The sequence below is a fragment of the Spermophilus citellus genome (genome assembly GCF_964194105.1).
Source record: "Spermophilus citellus genome assembly, chromosome: 2".
In the NCBI taxonomy this organism is placed as follows: domain Eukaryota; kingdom Metazoa; phylum Chordata; class Mammalia; order Rodentia; family Sciuridae; genus Spermophilus; species Spermophilus citellus.
This window is the reverse complement of record NC_138183.1, coordinates 72,479,859-72,505,265: the sequence shown is the minus strand read 5'-3', so window position 1 is coordinate 72,505,265 and position 25,407 is coordinate 72,479,859. Positions and strand designations below refer to the sequence as shown.

At 35.7% G+C, this 25,407-nt stretch overlaps 1 protein-coding gene across 5 annotated transcripts in view; it reads right to left on the bottom strand.

Moving 5' to 3' along the window:
- The window catches only part of SMC5 (structural maintenance of chromosomes 5), a 101,212-nt gene that overhangs the window by 74,195 nt on the left and 1,610 nt on the right, over positions 1 to 25,407 (bottom strand). For all 5 annotated transcript variants that reach the window (XM_081279421.1, XM_081279423.1, XM_081279425.1 and 2 more), the window contains exons 2-3: positions 19,193 to 19,334; positions 14,125 to 14,177 (exon numbers count right to left, since the gene is read on the bottom strand). In XM_081279421.1, coding sequence (XP_081135547.1) covers positions 14,125 to 14,177; positions 19,193 to 19,334 — 195 coding nt within the window. The remainder of the gene's footprint in view (positions 1 to 14,124; positions 14,178 to 19,192; positions 19,335 to 25,407) is intronic.

Here is a 25,407-nt window from a genome sequence, read left to right as displayed (position 1 = left end):
AAAACCCTAAAAAGAGAAATAGAAGAAGATCTTAGAAGATGGAAAAATATACCCTGTTCATGGATAGGCAGAACTAACATCATCAAAATGGCGATATTACCAAAAGTTCTCTATAGGTTCAATGCAATGCCAATCAAAATCCCAATGACATTTCTTGTAGAAATGGATAAAACAATCATGAAATTCATATGGAAAAATAAAAGATCCAGAATAGCAAAAGCAACTCTAAGCAGGAAGTGTGAATCAGGCGGTACAGCGATACCAGATTTAAAATTATACTACAGAGCAATAGTAACAAAAACAGCATGGTACTGGTACCAAAACAGGCGGGTGGACCAATGGTACAGAATAGAGGACACAGAGACTAATCCACAAAGTTACAACTATCTTATATTTGATAAAGGGGCTAAAAACATGCAATGGAGGAAGGATAGCATCTTCAACAAATAGTGTTGGGAAAACTGGAAATCCATATGCAACAAAATGAAACTGAATCCCTTTCTCTCGCCATGCACAAAAGTTAACTCAAAATGGATCAAGGAGCTTGATATCAAATCAGAGACTCTGCGTCTGATAGAAGAAAAAGTTGGCTCCGATCTACAGATTGTGGGGTCGGGCTCCAAATTTCTTAATAGGCACCCATAGCACAAGAGTTAATAACAAGAATCAACAAATGGGACTTACTTAAACTAAAAAGTTTTTTCTCAGCAAGAGAAACAATAAGAGAGGTAAATAGGGAACCTACATCCTGGGAACAAATTTTTACCCCTCACACTTCAGATAGAGCCCTAATATCCAGAGTATACAAAGAACTCAAAAAATTAAACAATAAGATAACAAATAACCCAATCAACAAATGGGCCAAGGACCTGAACAGACACTTCTCAGAGGAGGACATACAATCAATTAACAAGTACATGAAAAAATGCTCACCATCTCTAGCAGTCAGAGAAATGCAAATCAAAACCACCCTAAGATACCATCTCACTCCAGTAAGATTGGCAGCCATTATGAAGGCAAACAACAACAAGTGCTGGCGAGGATGTGGCGAAAAGTGTACACTTGCACTTTGCTGGTGGGACTGAAAATTGATGCGGCCAATTTGGAAAGCAGTATGGAGATTCCTTGGAAAGCTGGGAATGGAACCACCATTTGACCCAGCTATTCCCCTTCTTGGACTATTCCCTAAAGACCTTAAAAGAGCGTACTATAGGGATACTGCTGCATCGATCGATGTTCATAGCAGCACAATTCACAATAGCTAGACTGTGGAACCAATCTAGATGCCCTTCAATAGATGAATGGATAAAAAAATGTGGCATTTATACACAATGGAGTACTACTCAGCACTAAAAAAATGACAAAATCATGGCATTTGCAGGGAAATGGATGGCACTAGAGCAGATTATGCTAAGTGAAGCTAGCCAATCCCTAAAAAACAAATGCCAAATGTCTTCTTTGATATAAGGAGAGCAACTAAGAACAGAGCAGGGAAGAAGAGCATGAGAAGAAGATTAACATTAAACAGGGACGAGGTGGGAGGGAAAGGGAGAGAGAAGGGAAATTGCATGGAAATGGAAGGAGACCCTCATCGTTATACAAAATTACATATAAGAGGAGCTGAAGGGAAAGGGGGAAAAAAAACAAGGGAGAGAAATGAAGTACAGAAAATGGGGTAGAGAGAGAAGATGGAAGGGGAGGGAATGGGTGGGGGATAGTAGAGGATAGGAAAGACAGCAGAACACAACAGACACTAGTATGTAAAAACATGGATGTGTAACCGATGTGATTCTGCAATCTGTATATGGGGGAAAAATGGGGAGTTCATAACCCACTTGAATCAAATGTATGAAATATGATATGTCAAGAGCTATGTAATGTTTTGAACAACTAATAATAAAAAAAAGACAAATGAGGCAACATGTAAGGTAGAAGACAATTCAGTCAATCGTGAAACAACCAAAATAAGAGTCAAGTTCCTCAAAGCAAAGTCATTTTTTGTTTTTTTAGATTCACTTACTAAAAGGTATGTGTTTGTTAATCTCTATTTCCTTTTGTCTTAATTGAGCTGTTGCTTAACTGTCTGTCGCATATATTCAAGTTGCTACCAAAACAAGGAAAAGCTCTGGCCAATTCTTTGTGGAAGATACCACTGTGCGGAAAAGTTTATTTTTGCATTGTCCTTCCTGGTAAATAGTTCTTTGTTGATTTAAAATGAATTTTCAGGGATTCATAGGATGAGAAGAACTTTAACTCTTAAAGTTATACCCCAAAGGCAGGAACAACTTCTTCTGAGGTATCATTTTTAACATTAGTTCACTGTGTGGGGTTAACAAAGAAAAGCAGGTTCCCTCAGACCCTTGTATGTACTAAGAAACCATCTTGTCATATACATCCCAGTATCCATGGGACATACAGGTTCGGCCGCAAACGGAAAAAATATAATAAACCACTTACAGTCAGGTAATAAAACATTCTTAAGTTTAAAAGTAAATAAATAAATAAATAAATAAACAAATAAATAAGTAAATAAATAAAAAGATCTAGGAATATAGTTTAGTGGTAAAGTGTCCCTTGCTTGGTTCAATATTCATGACCCCCTCAAAAAATCTTCAAATACCAAAGAACACATAAAAAACAAAACTACACCTAAATATGATATGAAACTATAAAACAACAAAAATATGTATAAGAAAAGAGACACACAATAAACTCACAGTATTTTAAAGCATCTCAAGAAAAAGAGCGATCACTAACAAAGAGACTTCAGATTAGATCCACATTGGAAAACAATGGCATTGTACTTGGAATATGCTTAGAATAAAATCTGTCAATGTAGAATTTTATGTCTAGCAAATACATCTTTTAAGATTTAAAGTAAAATAGCATAATTTTTTAATAAAACCTGAGCACTCCACTAGAAAACTCTAATTAATGTGAATTTTAAAGGATGTGTTTTTTAACGGGAAGAAGGTGATGTCAGAGGGAAGATCAGAAATACAAGGAATTAAAAGCAAGGCAAACAAAGATCTAGGATTTTAAATAAACACTGATAGTACAATTATGTAAAATAACAATAATGTCTTGAGTTTTAAAATCAAGATAGAATTTAACAAATTTGAATTATGAACAAATACAACTTCAGGTGTAAGACAATTCTTTTTCAACCAATGAATAACACTACAAAATTACCAAATTTCAAAGCACAGCAACATAAAAACTATTCACATTTTACCACACATCAATAATGTGAAAATCAATACTAAAAACAGAAAATCACTACATTAGAATTAGATACAACTAACTACAAACTCATGGAAAAATGTTTAGAATTGAAAAATAAGAAAATACCATATACCTAAATGTGGGAGATGGAGTTAAAGTAATACTAAGAGGAAAAATTTTAATATTAACTGTTTATATTAGGGAAAACAAAAAACTGAATATTAGTACAGTACATATCCATTTCAAGGAACTGAAAAAAATAAATTAAAAAAACTGACAGTAAATTTTAAAAAACTAAAAACAAAATTTAAAGAAACTAAAGGAAGTTTAAAGGTAAGAATACAAATTAATGAATAAAAAAATCATGATATAAGACAGAAACAATGCAAAAAAAATAGTTCACAGGAGAGGATTAGTAAAATCAATAAATTGATATTTCAAATATGGAAGATACATAAATGAAGGAGGTCAACACAACTACAGAAGACTAAAAAATTATGTATGTTATGTTAAAGAAAAGAGACACACAAAAAACTCACAGTATATTATTCAGATAAAAAAAATTAACTAATAAAAAAGAAAAACCATCGAAAACTATAAATAAGTACAATGATTCAAGAAAAAACAGAAAAACTAAATAATCTCATTACTATTAAATAAACCAATCAGTAAGTAGAAAAAAATTAAAATCAATAGGGGGGGAAAAAACCCAAAAGCCCCAAATGATTTTACTGGTAAGTTTAACCAAATATTCATACAAATATCTTTCACAAGCAAAATAAAGATGCAAAAATCCTAAAAATTAGAAAACCAAATCTAGCAATGCATCAAAATGTTACAATCATTATTTTAAGCATGCTAAACTGAGTGAAAAGAAGAAAATTTACTTATCAACAAAAATAATATGATCAATTCAACAGATATTGATAAAATTCACTAGCTATTCATAATTAAAATCATACCAAATCAGGACCAGAAGGGAGTATTCTACACCAAGTAAAGGGTATTCTCCAAAATCCTATAACAAATACCTCATTTATACTCCAGCACACTCCATTCTTCTGTTCCTCAAAAACAACAAACTCAATCTCACTTTAGATGCTTTGCAGAAACTTCTTTCTGCCTCCAACAGATGTTCTTATGGTTGGCTCTTTTTTCTCACTCTTTTCTCAGCTCAGAAACAGTCTCAATGGGCTTTTCCTGAATCCTCAGCACCAACTCCTCCAAACTTTATAAATTCTATAATTTTATTTAGTACAAGTTTAGCCATCATCAGCTGACTTGGGTTGTTTATAATTTGTTAAGACTGGATAAATCTCATTTTATGCAAATGAGAAAACACTCTCTAGAACAGATATTTGCTCAACAGAACAACCAGGTAAAAGACTACCTGCTTTTAGAATACTATACATTTAGAATACTAGAATACTATGTATTCTAAATACTGAAAATATGGCCAAAAAGAGTATACAAATTATACTTCCATTAACAGGGCATGACAGCATCCATTTCCTTATACTTTTATATTACTGGGGTTTATTTTTAAATTTTCCTAAGCTATTTTATACTTATGGACCATTTATTTTAATTTTGTGTGCAATTTCTTTGCTCATTTTTATATTAGGTTGCCTATAAATTTTTACTCATTTGTGTGAGGCACTGATATTTCAGTAATTTTAAAACCTGTACTATTTTTGTGCTAAAAATATTTTCACCCATTTATTGCTTAACTAAGGTATCCCTATTTTTAACTAGCTTTTAAACAGCCTAAATTTCCTATTTGACTTTTATTGACTACTGGAATTCTTGTTCTGGTTAAAAAGGACTTCCCCATTCCTAATGTTTAAAAAATAATCTGTATTTCTATTATTTTCTAAATTAGATAATTTTTCACTTGACATTTAATATACCTAGATTTTATCTACATGTCTGATATTAGACAAAGTTCTTAATTCAGTTAAAAAATTAATAGCCAACTTTCCCAATTCAATTTGAATGATTTATACCTGTGATACGGTAATATATTTAAAAATACATATTTGGCCTCTGCCTCCATTCTGGGCACAGAACTCCTAATCCCTTGGAATTTCCTGGGTAATAGGAGTGCCTTTTGATCTAAGGAGGTAACTCTTGTGGCTTCTTGAATAGGGGCTGGTCACCAAAAAGACCAAACCATTATTAAAAGACTAGTACTTTCAGTACCACCCCACACATACCCTCTGGGAAGGGGAAGGAGGGCTGAGATTGAGTTAATAATCAGTCATGCCTAAGTGATGAATCCTCCAACAACAACAACAAAAAAGAATCCCCAAGTTATGAAGTTTAGAAAGCATCAGGGTGTGCAAAAAGGGTGGTACACTTCAATTCTATGAGGACAAAAGCTTTCATGTCTCTTCCAGACCTTGTCCTATCTCTCTTTATTTGGTTGTTCATTCATTTGTATCCTCTGTAGAATCTTTTATAATAAATTGGTAAACCTAAATTCTTTGAGCTGACTTAGCAAATAACTGAACCCAAGGAAGGAAACATGAGAACCCCAATTTATAGCTTGTTGTCAGAAATGCAGGTCACAAAATGAAATTTGCAAATGGCCTCTGATGGTGCAGTCTTGAGGAACGGAGCCCTTAACCTTTGGACTCTGCACCAACTCTAGTTAGTATCAGACCTAAACTGAATTGCAGAGTATAGAGAAAAACACCCATACATCTGGTGTAAGACATGTGCTGTCAGGTGAGTGTTATGTTGTATTAAATGTGAGAGGATCAAAAACAATTTATTTTTTCCTATTTCTCATAATACCTTACACTAAAACAGCTACAGTTACAATAAGTTAAATTCTCATACACATTTACATCTTTTCTTGGTTTCTCCATTTGTTCCTCTAAACTTTTATATCAGTACCATACAGTTCTACATCAACAGTATTACAGTATACTTTAATATCCAGTACATAAAAGTCTTAATTCACAATTCTGCTTTTTCAAATTCTTGGGTTTGCTGGCACACTTATTTCTCAAGATGAAATTCAGAATTAACTTGCAACTTGTAAACTTACCTGTTGAGACTCTTGCTGGAATTCTATCAAACATACTCAATAATTTGGAGAAGAACTAATATATTAATGATAACATTAATCTTATGTTTCTAGAACAATAATCTGCTTTTCTATTCAGGTCTTGGTTTTATATAAAATAGTCTTTTTTTTAGTAAGGTGGGTATAATTTTTTTTTTACTTTTTTTTTTTACTTCGTATGTCTATTTCTCATCTGTAATAAATAAAAATTTTCCAACAATTTTAGGCAAATATTATTTCCTTATATTCTGTAAAATGATAAGGCCTTCAGATGTACCTTTAAAAGTTTTTCAGCTCAAAAGTTACAAAACTTTCCAAAAATACTCCAAAATATCCTTAAAAATAATCTAAATAATGTATCAAAAAGACAAAATGCATATACAAGTGTTGAGAGCCACAGCCAAAGGGGCCCCAGCAAACTTCCAGCTGCCAGCAAACTTCCAGCTGCCGGCTGATGATTGGCTCACAGCAGCCCCAGCAACATCTAGCTGATTGGCTCCTCTGTGGTGATGTTCATTGGGCTGTTTCCCTGCCCTTCAGACTGCCAGCTGATGATTGGCTCACAGCGGCCCCAGCAACATCTAGCTGATTGGCTCCTCTGTGGTGATGTTCATTGGGCTGTTTCCTTGCCCTTCAGACTGCCAGCTGATGATTGGCTCACAGCGGCCCCAGCAACATCTAACTGATTGGCTCCTCCACGGAGCTGCTCATTGGGGGACTTCTTTGGCTCCGCCCACGCGACCCAGCCAATCAGCCTCAAGAACAGGAGGATTGTGGGAGGTGGTGAGGGTTGGGTGGGGGTGAGAGGCTTGTGGGAAGCCTGTGGTGGCAGTTGGGCTCTGAGGGTTTTTTCCTGAGGAGCTGTTTTGTTTGGCGTTTGTAGATCTAAAAATAAAGTTAGTTTCTTTTGACAAGTGGCTCCTGAATTGTGCCCAGCCAGACTGCAGCATTTGGTGGCTCGCACGGGGAGCGACTGAGGGTAAGTAAACTGCTCGCCCCTGAGGGCAGGGCGAGAGGATGGGTAGCCATTCTAAGATTCCTCTTTTGTTTTGCTTCATTTTTGTTTTAACTTGCCTGTCCCTGGAGATGAGTGAGATGGAAGAAAAACCGCTCACATGTGAGGAAAAACTACTTGCGTCTGAGGAACAGATAGGGAGAAAGGACGGATGGACATTTCAGGAGGATAGAAAGGTTGATATAATGATTTTGTATGGTTCCATTTTTATTTCATTCTGTCTCAGTTTTGTTTGGCGTCATCTTGTTGGGTTGTATTATAGCAGAAATACGGGATCAGCGATTAGTAAAAAACAAACCGAAAGACTGTTAAGTAAATTGTTAGAGGAAGGAGGCATCTCAGTAAAATCAAGAACAGTCAGGGCATACGTTGATACAATACAACAATGTAGCCCATGGCTTTTTAAGGAGGAGTTGTTAGATATATCACAATGGAACCATCATGGTGAAGATTTAAAAAAGAATAAAAAAGAACAACCCAGGGACTCTGCCAGTTGGCACATTGCCATTGTGGACACTCATATCTGGTTTGCTTAGTCCAAAGCCTTCAATTCAGACAAAGGTAGAGGAAGGAGAAGACATATTGATTCAAGTAAAAGAGAAGGTCTCTCAAGTTAGTCAGAAAGAGGAAAAGATTCAAGTAAAAGAGAAGGTCTTTCAAGCTAGTGAGACAGAGGAAGGAAGTTTAGAGCAGAAAAAGCCATCAGGGGAAAAGTTACAACAGGAGACTGCTAATAACACCTTTCTATCAGAGAGCGTAAGTGTCCAACCAACAGCACCACCTCTACAGGAGACTGCTACTAACAGCATTCTATCACCAGAGGGCATAAGTGTCCAATCAACAGCACCACCTCCATATGCTAGGAGGCTCCCAACCCCCGCAGTTGATAGTTGGGATCCTGAGACAGGATCTCAAGTATGCCCTGTATTTGAGGTAGGAGGGCAGCGAATTTACCAGGATTTAAATTTCAAAACAGTGAAGGAGCTAAAAGAGGCTGTAACAACCTATGGTCCCCAAGCACCCTTCACTGTAAGCTTGGTCGAATCCATTACCAACTTAAACATGACGCCAGCAGATTGGGCTAATATTTGTAAAGCTGTGCTAAATGGAGAACAATACCTGTTATGGAAGGTTGCCAATGAGGAATTTTGCAAGGAGACGGCTAGGCGAAATGCAGCAGCTGGTTATTCTCAGAGAAATCTAGATATGTTGTTAGGAAAGGGACCTTATGAGGATCGGCAGCAACAAATTGCATATGATCCTGGCGTATACTCACAAATTGCTGTAGATGCAGTTAAGGCATGGAAGACTTTACAAGGACATGGAGGTTTACAAGGTCAATTATCTAAGATAATGCAAGGAGCTAATGAACCTTACACTGAATTTGTAGATAGGCTTATTCAAACAGCTACCAGAGTTTTGGGGAATACATAACAAGCAATGCCATTAATAAAACAACTGGCTTATGACCAAGCGAATCGTTGGTGCAGAGATATCATTAGACCATGGAAACAGGAAGATTTAAACACATATATTAAATTATGTAGAGACATTAATGAACAAGAGCAAGTCATGGCAGCTGCAGTAAAACAGGCTTTAGATGCGAGAGACATTAATGAACAAGGGCAAATTGTGGCAGCTGCAGTAAAACAGGCTTTATATACGAGGCCAAGAACATGCTACAATTGTCAACAAACAGGACATTTTAAAAGGAATTGCCCCATAGGAGGAGGGTTTAACAAAACTAGGTATCAAAGGAGTAGAATACCGGGTATTTGCCCACGATGCCGTAGAGGGAGACATTGGGCTAATGAATGCCGTTCTCAAACCACCATAGAGGGTACTCCATTACATTGGGCTAATGAATGCCGTTCTCAAACCACCATAGAGGGTACTCCATTATCAAAAAACGAACAAGGACAAGGTGTTTATCCACAATATCGTGGACAAAGGCATCGGGCTCCGTTGCCAAAAAATGGACAGGGGGCCCCAATGCTCCGGGGCCCCAAACCACAAATATACAGAGCACTGGAGGAACCCAGCAACCCCATCAGGGTAGTGACTAGGACACATTGTCCATCAGATCCCTCTTCAGACAAACCAGAAGGAGCGCAGGGTTGGACATCTGCGCCTCTGCCAGATCAGTACTAACTCCAGAGATGGGAGTTCAAATCATTCCCACAGGGGTAAAAGGACCTCTTCCCAAAGGAACAGTAGGCTATTATTGGGACGCAGCTCTTCTACTCTAAAAGGACTTTTGATAAGTCCTGGGGTAATTGATCCCGATTATGAAGGTGAAATAAAAATTATAGCCAGTTCTCCAAAGGGTATATCAGTAATTTCACCAGGAGATAGAATAGCACAGTTACTAATAATACCAAGCCTACATGATAAATTTTCCAGTCATGCTGTAGAAAGAGGTTCCAAGGGATTAGGCTCCACAGGTGTAGATTGGGCTATGCTTTCTTTAAATTTAGATTCTCGCCCCATGCTAAAACTAAATATTCAAGGACATGAATTTAATGGGCTACTGGATACAGGTGCAGACCTTAGCATCATCTCTCGTCAAGAATGGCCAAAACATTGGCCATTACAACAAGCCACTCAAACGCTTCGAGGCCTAGGAGTGGCGACTAATCCCGATAGAAGCGCAATGGTATTAGATTGGAAGGATCCTGAAGGATGTGAAGGAACTATACAGCCATATGTATTGGATCATCTTCCCGTAAATTTATGGGGACGAGATGTCTTAGATCAATTAGGTTTGACATTAACAAATAACATCAATCAAAATGCACCCATTATTATGGCTAGACAAGGTTTTAGGAAAGGAAAAAGATTAGAAAAACAAGAACAAGGTATAGCAGCACCAATACAAATAGATCAAGGAGCAGACAGACATGGGTTGGATTTTCACAAAGGGCCACTGAGACAATAAAAATTACTTGGAAATCAGAAAGACCAGTATGGGTTCCTCAGTGGCCCTTGACTAAAGAAAAGATACAAGTAGCCCATGATCTGGTCAAACAACAATTAGCGGAAGGACATATACAACCTTCTGTATCTCCCCATAATACTCCCATTTTTGTCATCAAAAAGAAATCTGGTAAATGGAGATTATTGCAAGACTTAAGAGCCATTAATAATGAAATGGTAATTATGGGACCTGCTCAATCGGGGATTCCTCAATTGTCTGCTTTGCCAAAAACTTGGTATGTTTTAGTTATAGATATTAAAGATTGTTTTTTTTCAATTCCAATTCATCCTGAGGATAGTCCACGTTTTGCATTTACTATCCCTGCACTAAATCATGAAGGTCCTGATCAGAGATATGAATGGAAAGTACTCCCTCAAGGGATGGCTAACAGCCCAACTATGTGTCAAATTTATGTTAACAAAGTAATCCAGCCACTTAGAAATCAAAATCCTGAACTACAAATATTTCACTATATGGATGATGTATTATTAGCACATAAAGCTAAAAACACATTGCTAGAATGTTATGCCACACTTACAAATTTATTAAAAAATTATAATCTAGAGATAGCAATAGATAAAGTACAATTAAATTTTCCAATTAATTATTTAGGAGTTCTATTATCCTCAACCATGGTCCGTCCACCAAAAATTCAAATACGAGTAGATCAACTCAAATCACTTAATGACTTTCAAAAGTTATTAGGAGACATAAACTGGATAAGGCCTTATCTAGGTATTCCAACAGGAGAATTGGGACCTTTATTTGATATCCTAAAAGGTCCATCAGATCCAAATTCACCCCGAATGTTAACGCCTGAAGCAAGAAAGGCATTAAAAATCATTGAAACATATATGGAAAATATGCATTTGGATAGAACTGATATAAGTTTGCCTTTATTATTTATTGTACTACCAACAAAAAATATTCCTACAGGAGTATTTTGGCAAGAAGGTCCATTATTATGGATACATTTATCTTATTCTCCTAACACTATTCTTACTAGGTATCCTGAGGCTGTAGGACAATTAATACTCAAAGGAATAAAAACAGCAAAGGGAGTATTTGGAATTTCTCCCAATAAAATTATTACTCCATATACTATGAATCAAATTGATAAATTAGCTAATGAGTTAAATACTTGGGCAATAATCATGTGCAAATCTAATGTTTCATTTGATAACCACTTACCATCTAATCCTTTATTGTCTTTTTGGTCATTGCATCCTGTAATTTTTCCAAAAATGACAAGAAAAACACCTATCATGAATGCTCCAAATATATTCACTGATGGGTCTAATAATGGTACAGCAGCAATAGTTACACCTGATCAAACTTTTACATTTTTAGTACCCAAACAATCAGCTCAAAAGGTAGAGCTTAATGCAGTATTACAAGCTTTTGTGATGTTTAAAGATTCTGTATTTAATTTATTTTCTGATAGTCAGTATATAGTTAATGCTATAATATCCCTTGAAGATGCTGGTAGGATTTCCCCTTCTTCTACTGTTTTCTCTTTGTTTTCCACTATACAAAGTTTAATCTGGGACAGAAAAGATCCATTCTTTATAGGACATATCAGGGCACATACAGGATTGCCTGGAGCCCTTAGTTTGGGCAATGATTTAGCAGATAAAACTACACATGACATACATATTTTCTCTACACTAGAAGAAGCTATAAATTTTCATAAAAGGTTCCATGTCAATGCTAATACTTTACAAAAGCGTTTTAAAATAACTAAGGAACAAGCTAGACAAATAATAAAACAATGTCAAAATTGTGTGACCTTTTTACCACAAGTTAATCTTGGAGTCAATCCTAGAGGATTGATACCTAACCATATTTGGCAGATGGACGTCACACACTTGCCAGAATTTGGAAAATTAAAATATTTGCATGTTACAGTTGATACTTCTCCTGGATTTTTGATGGGCTCCCTTCATGCCGGAGAAAAAACTAAAGATGTTATAGCTCATTGCTTACAAAATTTTGCCACTGTGGGCATTCCAAAACAGTTAAAAACAGATAATGCCCCTGGTTATACTTCTAGCTCTTTTAAACAATTTTGCTCATCATTTGGCATTACTCATATAACAGGAATCCCATACAATCCACAGGGACAAGGCATAGTTGAAAGAGCTCATCAAACTATTAAAATGTACTTATTAAAGCAAAAAGATGGAATTGGGAAGGGGTATATATTCCCCAAAGATAAACTTAAAATAACCCTTTTTACTCTAAACTTTTTAAATTTGGATTCATCAGGACTTAGTGCTGCAGAAAGGCATATGTGTCCAAAAAATGTGCATAAGCCCAAGGTACTTTGGAAAGATATTCTAACAGGACAATGGAAAGGTCCTGACCCAGTAATTGTCTGGAGTCGGGGGTCTGTTTGTGTGTTTCCACAGGAAGAACAGCAGCCGATTTGGATTCCGGAAAGATTAACTAAAATCCTGACCCAGTGATTGTCTGGAGTCGGGGGCCTGTTTGTGTGTTTCCACAGGGAGAACAGCAGCCGATTTGGATTCCAGAGAGATTAACTAAAGCGATTTCTACAGACCAAACAGAAGATGATTTGGCTCAAATCCATAACAGCTGATATCCAAAACACCAGTTTGGCTATCCTTACATCTGCGACAGAACCAGGATGCTTTTTTCAATATCTATTTTATTATTGCCCTTTCCCATATCATGAAGTTCTATTTTGTTTTTTGAGCTCATACAGACCTAAGTTAATGTTTTGCTGATCAGTTCTAGTTTTTTTTTGACTATAGAGTTTTTAAACATTGCAATGGAGATTTCACCTGTAAAAAGTTATAAGGCCTTTACTATTATGTTATGTGTTATACTCCAAAATATCCTTAAAAATCATCTAAATAATGTATCAAAAAGACAAAATGCATGTACAAGGACTGTCCCCTTGATTTAATCACAAATAACAATTCTGATCTATCAGAAATAGCTCCCAAGAAGGAGATAACAATTGAGAATATGCAGGCTCAAAGGAAAAAAATATCATGATAAATTATCAATATCTTGATAGGGGATGAAAAATGATAACAGAAATGTTGAGTATTCATTACATATGAAATTCATCAAACTATAGTAGAATTATATTGTATTTCAATAGTAGAATTATAGCAAGAAGGCTTTCATTCTCAATGTTACATACTTTGAATTTTTAAAAACTACCTATTTTAAAATTGGCAAAAGCTAACAGATGAAATATAGCAATTTCTTTTTTGTTTGTTTTTGGTACTGGGGATTAAACTCAGGGCCCTAAACCACTGAGCCATAGACAGGGTCTCACTAAGTTGCTTATTAGCATCTTGCAGCTGCTGAGGCTGGCTTTGAACTCGCAATCCTCCCGCCTCAGCTGCCCAAGTCTCTGTGATTACAGGTAGGCATAGCAGCAACTCCTTTTTTTAAAAAATATTTTTAGTTGTAGATGGACACAATATCTTTAATTAATTAATTAATTAATTAATTAATTTTTATGTGGTGCTGAGGATCGACTCCAGAGCCTCACACATGCTAGGCAAGTGCTCTACCACTTAGCTACAACCCCAGCCCATGAACCTCTTAATGAAAATTTAGCAGTGGTATACAGAAATGTCCTTAAGAACTTTTCCAAAATAAAATTCTTATGATTAAAGTTTTAAAAGCTGCATTTAAAAAATTTAGTTTACATCAAGTACTCTTCAAATATTACTTTCAATATTTATGCCATAATGTTCTATCAGTTCTTCTTTCCAAAGTCATCAGGAAAGCACAAATAGAAATTAAGAAATTATACAGAAAAAAGGTGGTCTTAGGGCTTGTAACACTTACAATTCAATTTCAACCATGCCTTTCGAACATCCTCTCTTCACAAAAAACCCAACCTAATGTGTAAAAAAGAAAAAAATTAGTTGTATGATGACAGTCCCATGGTAACAGAAACTTGGAAAATCATATTTGTCAAATCAAGATTTACTTCAACAATTACTTGAATGTCTATTCCCACCACTTTCTAAAGGCATTCTTCTCAAATCTAGGTTCCTCTCTATTCCCTCCCACAAATAAGAACAGCTAAAATTGATGGAACTTCTATGTGCCAGGTAGTTAGATTCTTACATAGCTTGTGACAAAGCCAGTAAGTGTCAGAAAAATGGTTCTGAATCTGGGTAACCTAGCTCTAGGGCCTGTGTCCTTAGCCACTGTACTAAACACTCTCAAAGATTTTAAAAGGCTGGTGATAAAATAGGTGCTATAATACAACCACAAAGCCCTATACTAAACCTGATACTGAAGACTTCTGCAGAGTTGCACAGATTAAATGTCAAGTCACTCTAATATTAGCTGTTATTAATTACGGTAATTGTCACTGAGCCATCATTTAAAAAGGAGCAATATAGTTACATAGTAAAAGAGACAGTGGAGCTAGTTTCCATGCGACTATGAGCATAAGCATGAAAAAAGACCCTGGGCCTAAAAACCTCAGATTGGATCTTAATCATTAAGCTGTATGTACTCTCTGGGCCTTTTCATCCTTCTGGGTCTCAATTCCATCATATGTAAAAGGAGTGGCTCGTAAGAATTAAGTGTAAGTGCTTATTAGCATAGCAGAATACGGTAAGGGCTTAGTAAATGTTAATGTTATGGTTATGGTTATAATTCTCATCACTGTTATTACCACTGTTAAAAGATTATTATTTGCAAGGTGTATTTTCTATTACTTTTAGTACTTATTGCTTAGTTACAGATTGATTTTTGTATTAAGAGTACTGACTTTAACATTCACGTCTAGATTCAAATCCCAACTCTACTACATACAAGTTTTATAATCTTGACCAGGTTATTTTAACTTTTTAAAATTCCTCAAAGACAGGGAAAACAATGGTATCTTTGTAGTAGCTAATTGTTACATTAGCTTGCAACAATTAAAATACTTAGTACAAATGAGAAGGAAAAAATTAGGAAGCAGTTTTTATTATAGCATTGCTTGTGTAAAATTTTATACTAGAATTCAAACAAAAATACAATATCAAAATATTTTTGCTAAGAACTTAAGCATTCCCTAATTACTAAATCTATGAATATCCCAAGGGCTGCAATGTGTGTCTAGGAAATACTGTATCCACCACTTCCACTAAAAATCCCACCAACCTAAGGATGAGTTGTAGTTTCTTTATGACAAAAATAAATACAGAATATTTATAAGAATTATCATAGACAAATTCATGCCAAATGTACACTGCTTGGAATATAATCTAACAGACCATGAGACAGGCAAAAATCTAACTCATGATCTGGTAACTAAGAAACTATACATCAATATTCATAAAAATTGGTCCTTGTACAATTAACTATTGATCTTTGGGGATTAACTACTTCAACTCCTTTAAAGAAAAACTGTTCAGACCATTGTTCAAGTTTACAAAGCTAATTATTAATAATGAAAATATATTTTCCACTTCATAAATGCCTTCAATATAACATTGAAAATATTTTGAATGAGCTTATTTATAATCTTAAGGGGTATTTTCTTCAATCTCGTAACCCTATATTAAGTCTAGCTATAAAACTTTTAATATCATGTACATTTCAAGCTTTAAAAATAAATTTTACAACTAAATTCTCAAAAGATTTCTGGGGATTGAACCCAAGGGTGCTTTATACATCCCCAAGCCATTATTTTCACTTTGAAATGGGGTGTTGTTAAATTGCTGAGGGTCTCCTTTCATTGCTTAGACAGGCCTTGAACTTACAATCCTCCTGCTGAGCCACTGGAAATTACAGGTGTGTACCACCAGGCCTGGTTTTTTCCTGCCTATTTATATTCCAAGTTATTATTTCCTTATTATACAGTCTGAATATCAACATTTTGTTATACATTATGATACCAATCCCACATGTCTTAATTTTTCTAACTTCATATTAAATCTTTCTATCTGGTAGGGCAAGTTTTCCTACTTTCTCCTGTTTCTTTAAGATTACATTAGTGATACTCTTTTGTATCACTCTATATCAAATTCAAGCCTACCTTTAATTTGCTATATAGAATCCTGGGATTTTTACTGGAATAATATTAAAATATACAGATCAATGTGAAGAAAGACATTTTTATAAAAATAACATACAAAATATCTCTCCATTTACTCAAAACTTCAATGATTTAAAATAAAATTTTATAATTTCTGCACATAAATTTTTTTTGGTAGTGTTTGGGATCAAACCCAGGGTCTAGTGCATGCTACACAAGAATTTTACTGCTGAGCTACACCCCTAGTCTCTGCACATAGGTCTTACATGACTTCAATCAACTTATTTCTGTGCAACTTATTGCTAGTATTTAATAAATGATATGTATCTTAATTGCATTTTTTGTTCATTGTTATTGTACAGAAACAAAACTGATTTTGGTCTAATCTTATATTTAGCAATCCTGATAAATTTCCACATTAATTCAGTCTTGCTTAGAGATCTTTTTTTGATTTTTAGGCAAACATTCATACATATAATCTTAGAATGATAGGGTTTTTTTTTCAATTCTCTATCTTTTGTTTATGTTACTATTCTGCCCATAACTGTCAATACAATGTTAATAGTAGTCAAAGTAGATAACCTCAACTTGTTCTTGAGCTTGCTACATATTTTCATAATCTTTTATGAAATTAAGCAAGTTCCCCTTATTAGTTTTAATCACAAGTTACTGTGGAATTTAACTGAATACTTTTTTCCATCTGTACTGAGATGATCATGCAGTTCTATTTTAAAACATATATTCATTTTTCCCAAATGAAATTCACTTTGGCCATAATATATTATGCATTTTATCGACAGGTTCAGTATTCCTTACCCAAAATATCTGGGACCAAAAGTGTTTCAGATTTTTATTCTTTTTATTTTTTATTTTTAAGAGTACTGGCATATAAATAATGAAGATATTGTGAGGATGGGACCCAAGTCTAAACACAAAATTCATTGTTTTACATACACTTAATACACAGTCTAAAAGTAATTTTAGACTGGTATGTGTACATATTTTTTGAAGTACTGGGGATTGAGTCCAGGGGTACTCTACTAAGCTATATCCCCGGCACTTTTTATCTTTTATTTTGAGATGGGGTCTCACTAAGTTGCAGAGGCAGGCCTTGAACCTGAGGTCCTCTTCTGTCATCCCTCTCCATCTCCAGGAGCTGGGATTATAGGCATATATTACCATGCCTGGCTAAGACAATATTTTTCATAATTTCATGCTTTCAGCAAAGGTAATGGTGAAGAATTCTTCATTTTGGCATTACATATTTTGGATTTTGGATTTCTGGATTAGGGAAGCTCAATTTTTCTTTCTTTAGTGAGGAGCTCAGATTTTGTTCATTTTTTTTTTCCTGCTCTCATTCTAGGAAAAGTACTACTTAAATTCTGTATTCTGAAATTCATTATAATATATGCATTTATGGATTTCTTTCATTTTTTTCTGTGCAGGATTTATTAGGCTTCTTGAATGTGAAGACTCAAGGTTTCCAACATTTCTGGAAATTTCCTAGTCATTCTTTGACTATTACCTCTTCCTTAGTTTACTAACTCCCCTTGGAACTGTAATTAGATATACACCTGACTATCTTCCTTTACCCACTTAACCTTGGTTATATATTCTTTTTATCTCTCTATTACATTTTCAGAAACTTTTTCAAACACCTGAGTACACAAATTCTCTTCTCAAATATGTCTTCTTTGCTGCTTTATCTTTCTACCAAGTTCCTCTCCTTCATTAACAAACTTTTCACTTCTTTAAGCTCTATTTGATTATTTTTCGAATTGAACTGATCTTTTTGTCACTTATTTGTTGTACTTGTAAACTTATTTTATTTCCTCAAATTAAATACACTTAAGTTTATATTATATATCTGCAAGCTTTGTAAGTCTGGCTGTACAGTCTGGGTTTTTTTTAAACTTATTTACTCATATTCTCCTAGGTTTTGTAATTTTTAGGTATCAATGGATTTCTTAAAACTCTGTTAAAATTCTTTAAGAACTGGATTAAATGTTCTTTCTTTTGTTGTTGTTGTCAACAACAGACCTTTATTTAATTTATTTATATGTGGTGCTGAGATTTGAACCCAGTGCCTCACACATGCTAGGCAAGTGCTCTACCACAGAACTACAACAGTAACCCCAAATGTTATTTTTCTTTAAAAGATTTAGATTGGTTCCTGCCAGGTGCCTATAGATATTACTAATTCACACCACCTTAAACTATCAAAATTTATGATCTTTAGGTCATACAAGTAATACAAACTCTGGCCCCAAATTATGAAGTTTTAGGAAGACCTCCTTTTTCTCCCCAACTCTAGATCTAACAATGAGGAGTAAGTAAATCCCCTGTTCAATTCTATAGTATTGTTGTTAAATTTAACACATAGCACTACTAGGTTTTATCTTCTAGTCATTCTCTACCTTTAAGATGCCCTAAACCTGTACAAAACAATTCAAAACAAGGCTTTAATGTACAAGAACTTGCTTATGTCTTCAGATTCACACTGTTTTGTTTCTGCCCTTGGTCTGGCAATCCATTTAAAAAAATAACATATTACATATCTAGGACTTCAATTAGTAGGTACTTGGAGAATTCTCTAAATATATGGTATAATACACTTCTATAAATGATAATCTCCTATCTTCTCCACCTGCCAAATTCATTCATTATATTCAAACACTACAAATTTGCTATATTCAAGAAACTGAGAAGTAGAAATTGATTTATTTCTAAAAATAACTAATGAATTGAATTTTCCTAAAATGTTATTTACATGTATGTAAAAAAAATGTAACAACAAATCCCACCATATGGGAATACAACTATAATGCAATAATAAAAAGTGGAAAGAAAAAAAATGTAATCAAAGTTACTTACCTTATCTGCCCGTCCCATGAAAGCAGGTTTGCCAGCTAATCCAAGGCAAATGGCACACACGATGCTTGACTTCCCTGTTCCATTGGCTCCAATAATCATATTCAAGTGAGGTCCAGGAGTTACTTCACAGATATCATATGTTCTGTATTATAAAAGGGTAAAAATTTGAAGCAGGGTAAGAGGAGAAAAAAATATTTTCTTTAAAAAAAGCACTGTGGGTCCAAACATGGTGGCATTTGCCTGTAATCCCACAAACTCAGGAGGCTAAGGCAGGAAGATCACAAATTCCAGGCCAGTCCTCAGCAACTTATTGAAGCCCTAAGCAACTTAGTGAGACACCGCCTCAAAAGAAAAAAAAGAGCTGGGAATGTAGGTCAGTGGTAAAGTGTTGCTGGGTTAAATCCCCAGTACCAAAAGAAAAAAAAGCACTTCGGGGGAGGCAGAACACGACTGGGGACTGAACCCAGAACTTCACATGTTAGACAAGTGCTCTACACTGAGCTACATTCTCAGCCATTTAAATTTTATTTTGAGACAAGGTCTTAGTAAGTTGCCCAGGCTGGTCTTGAACTTCTAATCCTCCTGCCTCAGCCTCCCAAGAAGCTGGGATTACAAGGGTACACATACCACCATGCCTGGCTCAAAAGCTCTTTTTTCTTGCTTTATATTATCATTATCTAAGACCTTCTGCGTGGGTTCTCTCTCATTCAGTGAGAACAGGGTAGAGGAGAGTGTGGCTTCGGAGTCGATAATCAAGACCTCCGGAGACCAAGCAGGAAGCAGGTCTGATTTTATTGCGCAGTTACTATATATATATATAATCAGGTAGGAGCTAAGCAGATTACAGGCAGCTACCAATGCAATTTCTCCTAACTGTCCTTGCAGCAACAAATAGAGGAGTGGGTTGTGGAGCAAGCACAGGGACTGCAACACATGGCCTCATTATCAGGTAAGCAGACTACAGCTCATGTGCCTAGCACAAGGGGAGTGGCCTGCCACTCAGATGCCCTTAACATGTCACGTATGCAGTACTCCATGCACTTGTCCCCACAACCTTCCTCAAATTCACTAAAAAAAAGGTATTCTTACAAATTTGATGCAATTTATATGGCTTTTTGTTTGTTTGTTTAAGGGGAATGTTAGGGATCAAACCATGGCCTCCCATATGCTACTAAATACCCTACCACTAAGCAATACTCCAGTCTTATAGGATTTTTAATAGAGGGAAAAAAAACCTATCAGTAGAAGAAATGAAAAGGTGATAATGCATATCAAAATAAGAACTTCTCTGCAAACCTAAGATTACTAATGTCTTTTCAAAAATAGGCCTATTATCACTGGGCATGGTGGCATACGCCTATTGATCCCAGTGACTTGGGAAGCTGAGGAGGAAGGGATTGCTAGGTTCAATACCAATCTCCACAACTTATTAAGATCCTAGCTCAAGGGCTGGGGATGTGGCTCAAGCGGTAGCGTGCTCGCCTGGCACGCATGCGGCCCGGGTTCGATCCTCAGCACCACATACCAACAAAGATGTTGTGTCCGCCGACAACTAAAAAAAAATAAATATTAAAAATTCTCTCTCTCTCTCTCTCTCTCTCTCCTCTCTCACTCTCTCTTAAAAAAAAAAAAAAAAAAAAGATCCTAGCTCAAAATAAAAAATAGAAAGGGCCAGGCAGTGGCACATGCCTATAATCCCAGCAGCTTGGGAGGCTGAGGAAAGAGGATCCCAAGTTTAAAGCCAGCCTCAGCAAAAGTGAGGCACTGAGCAACTCAGTGAGACCCTGTCTGTAATGGGGATGTGGCTCAGTAGTTGAGTGCCCCCAGAATTCAATCTTCAGCATGTCCACCCTCTACAAAAAAGAAAGGAAGGAAGGAAGGAAGGAAGGAAGGAAGGAAGGAAGGAAGGAAGGGAGGGAGGAAGGAAGGGCTGTGGACGTAGTTCAATGTTAGAATACCCCTGGGTTTAATCCTTGGTACTTACCTCCCAAAATATTTCTAAAAAAGTTAAAGGATAATATAATTCATCCTTTTCAAAATAATTACAATTCATGGTAACTATATCAAAGCTACTAAAGAAATTATTTTTGGGGGGAGGGGGGCTACCAGGGATTGAATCCAGGGGCTTTTAACTACTGAACCACATCTTCAACCCCCCCCCCACACCTCATCCCCCCTTTTTAAATTTAAGACAGGGCCTGCCTCCCTAGGTTGCTTAAGGCCTTGGTAAGCTACCACGGTGCCTAGCTGTACAAATAACTTTTACACAAATTTTATGAGAGGATATGGATTTTCTAATTTTATATTTATATTTCTCTTGAATTAAAATGCTTAATGGCTACTTACTATATTTTAATTTTGAAATAAACCCAACCAAATTATTTCTATTTAAATAAAAAAGGTAAAAAGATACATCAACCCAATGACTTGTCAAATTTTTTAAAATAACATTTATTTTTAAATATGCTCCCATAAGATTTACCAAAGAATCTATGTTTGAATAATCTTTATTCCTATGGGAGAAAGCAAGAATGCTTTACCACCAAGCATGTTTGTAATATTCTCTCATATCATAAAGTCTCTACTTGCAGTAGTATCTAATCCTTAGGAGTTGCCAGCTTTGGCAAAATGTAAAGTAAACTTTGACTCCAACATTTTCTAACTTGTCTTTGAATAACCTGAATTAGAACCCATAAATATCTTTTGCCTGCAATATTTCAGTTATCTCTCAGATATAGCTTCCAACTAATTCCCCAAGAAAAAAAATGCTTAGCTTGCTACTAATTTGTCAAGTATATAAGTAACGTAATTGAGCACATTTCTGTTTTAATGCTTTCTAACCCCATACCTCTGTATAGCATCTACTTTTTGTCTTTTCAGATGCTTTGTTTTGTTAGCAGCTGGGTCTTAGATGAAACCTTATTACGATTAAAATAACAGAGTTTGGCAACTTTAGACATTCAGGAAATTTTCAACATAGAACTTCTCTTAACACATAAAAGCCCCATTCTTTTAATAGCTGAATTCCCTGCTGTGAAATCTCTGTGCAAATATCATACTAAAATAGTGATACAACTGCTATTTAACAATAAAAACAACAGGGAAAAGCTTGAGAATTTCTAGTCTACAATAGAGAGATATTACAAGTAAGTAACTTGCCAAAAACAAAACAAAACTTCTGCACTTTTAAAATTCATTCTTCTGAGCCAGGTGCAATGAGGCTTGCTTGTAATCTCAGCTCCTCAGCTACTGGAGAGACTGAGGCAGGATCATCAGCCAACTCTGGCAACAGTCAGACCCTGTCTCAAAATAAAATCTTTAATCACAGCGACTCAAGAAGCTGAAGTAGGAGGATTGAGAGTTCAAAGCCAGCCTCAGCAACTTAGCAAGGCACTTAGCAACTCAGTGAGACCCTGTCTCTAAATAAAATACAAAAAAAGGTCTGGGGATGTGGTTCAGTGCCCCTGGGTTCAATCCTTGATACCAAAAATAAATAAATAACTAAATATAAAAAAGAAAATGAAAATCTTTAACAAAAGGTTAGGAATGTAGCTCAGTGATGGAGCACTTGCCTAGCATGTGTATTCCCAGGGTTCAATCCCTAGTACTTCAAGAAAAAAAAAAAATTCTTGACTCTCTTGGGAATCTCCTTTTCTCTGATATCCTCCTATTGTCAAAGGCCCACTCTCTCCTCATTCAACAGACTTTGTTAGCATCTCATATAAGTATTCTTCATGGTCTCAGGTAGCATTTACTTTTGGAATGTCAGCCCAGATGGCTTAAATATGAAATTTCCTCCTCAGTAACTCAATTTGGATGTCCCATAAAAATCACCTTAAACTTAACACATTATCTTTCCCATCCCAAACCACTCTTGTGGTCACTTAGTAAACAGTTTCATCATGTATCTCATTTCTGTAACAAAAACCTAGGCATTTGTGTTACATCACCTTTCAGTCTTTCATTTCTTGCTTCTACCCACACTTGTCCCCACCTCCCAATCACTCAATCATTAGGTCTTGTTGGAAGACATGCAAATATGTCACTTGTTAAAAAAAATTAAAGGAACAAAGGACCCTTTGTAATTTAGTCCTTGCTTCATCTTTCCACTTTTTTCTAATCTCTACTAAGACTTCTAAATTCTACCTATAATGTAATTCTTCAGTTGTTTGACAAGCTTATGCTTCCTCCTCTAAGACTTTGTACTCTATTTCTTCAACCTAGATATCTCTCCTTCTATTCCCACTTCCATTGGTCTTGGTTCACTCTTAGGAAACTCTCTCTACTCTTTCCAGGTCACTTGAGTTCTCTAAGTCTATCCCTTCTACTCCTTTACTAATTCTCTCAGCCTACCTCTTCCTACTTCACTCCTAAAATTCAAAGCCTTCTCATCATTAAAATAAACAAAAATCTCACCTAGCTCTGTACCTTACAAGCAGTTTTCTTTCACTTTGAATCCAACCTTTACTTCCTCATTCCTCATTCATTCTTCTGCTTTCTTTTCCAATGCTTCATCAAATGGTCAAGGACTTCCTAATTGTTAAGTGCAATGGGCTCTTTTTAATCCTGTTGTGTGACTTCAATGTGGCAGATGAAACATTCTTTTGCCTTAGCTCCTCTGAGTAACAATCTCCCATAGTTCTCACTTTAACTCCCTGAATAGTTCCTTTTCAGCCTAAGATCTTCTTTCACTAGTAGATGTAAAGTCTTCTATTCCTCTAATTTATATTTTGTTTTGGTCAATCTCAAAAATCTTTGTAATCTCAACCAATTATCTAGAGGCATGATTCCCAAATCTTTGACCTGTTCATAATTTTGTGAGTTCTCTTAGACATCCCACAGGAAACTTTAAGTCACAGGACCTAAGAGGTATGTATTATTTGTTCGAACACTGCTCCCCTTTTCTGAATTGCACCACACTAGTAAGACAAGGTAAGGACTTTGGGAAAGACTGCACTCCTCTCTCCACCTTCCTTTTCCTCACAATGTGTAGCCAGATCCTGCCAATCTCTTCCTTTTGGCTCAGTTACTACTATGTTCAAACTCTTATCTCTTGCCTTTAGATTGAAAAAGTCTTGTTGCCTCCAATCTTGTATCCTTTCTAAATAAATCATGCTTCATATTTCTACCAGATTAACAGAAACTACACCATACCCTGCTTAAAACACATCTGGACTGTCTACAAGAGAAATTTCTTGGCATGGTAAAAATACAGAGACTCATTGATTGCCTATCTTTATCTACATACATATTCACTCACATCCTTGTCATTCTGAAATACTTGACACTTCCTAAAATATTCCAAACTTTTTTTCAAGCAGTTCCTTCTACCGGTAATGCTCTTTCCTTCATTTAAAGATTTTCATATTTTCTTTACAAAGCTCTTTCTCACAGTTGTGGATGAAATTAACCACTACATCCTTTGTGACCACATAGCATCCTGATACATATTATTATGGATTCTACCTACTTGACTACATTTATGTGATCTGGATTCAAACAGCAATTCAGCTCCTTATTAGGTATGTAAACCTGGGCAAAATTAACCTCTCTGCGTTTAACTCAGATAAGATTGTAAGATATAGTTAGGGAGAAATAAATAGCCATGAATCAATAGAACATCTAGTTCTGTACCTGGCAAATAAGTGCTTGGGGGAAAAAATGGTGGTATTGTTACAACAATCTGTGACTCTATGCCATTATGGGTAAGCTTGTTTAAAAAAAAGAAAAAACAACAACAACAACAAAAACACCTTAAAAATGAACTGTAGCGCGCTAGATACAGGATATTTTTGTTACAACGTATTTAGGTTCTAAAATGATAACTAGTTGTCTAAAAGAAGAGAAGATGATCCAAGGAAGAGAGCTGGATTTGGAGGAGTCAAGGGTCTATAGGAAAGTACAGCAACTGGGTAAGGTTTTCTTTTTTGGTACACTCTAAACCCCATCCAGCACAACCATTACCATCTTATCTACTCTGTCCACCATGCTAATGCCTATACTTCAAAAAATCTGCCACACATCACTGTGACTCTGATATAATTGTTGCCTCTGAATTCCCAGGGCAATACTTTTGAGAATTGCAGACTAAGTCCTCTTTAGATCGCGACTCCCAGCAGGCAGAGACCTAGTCACTTAATATCTACTGACTGCCATACGACGCCTTCGAAAAAACGTTGGCGGAATGAATAAAACAACACACAAGACACATCCCA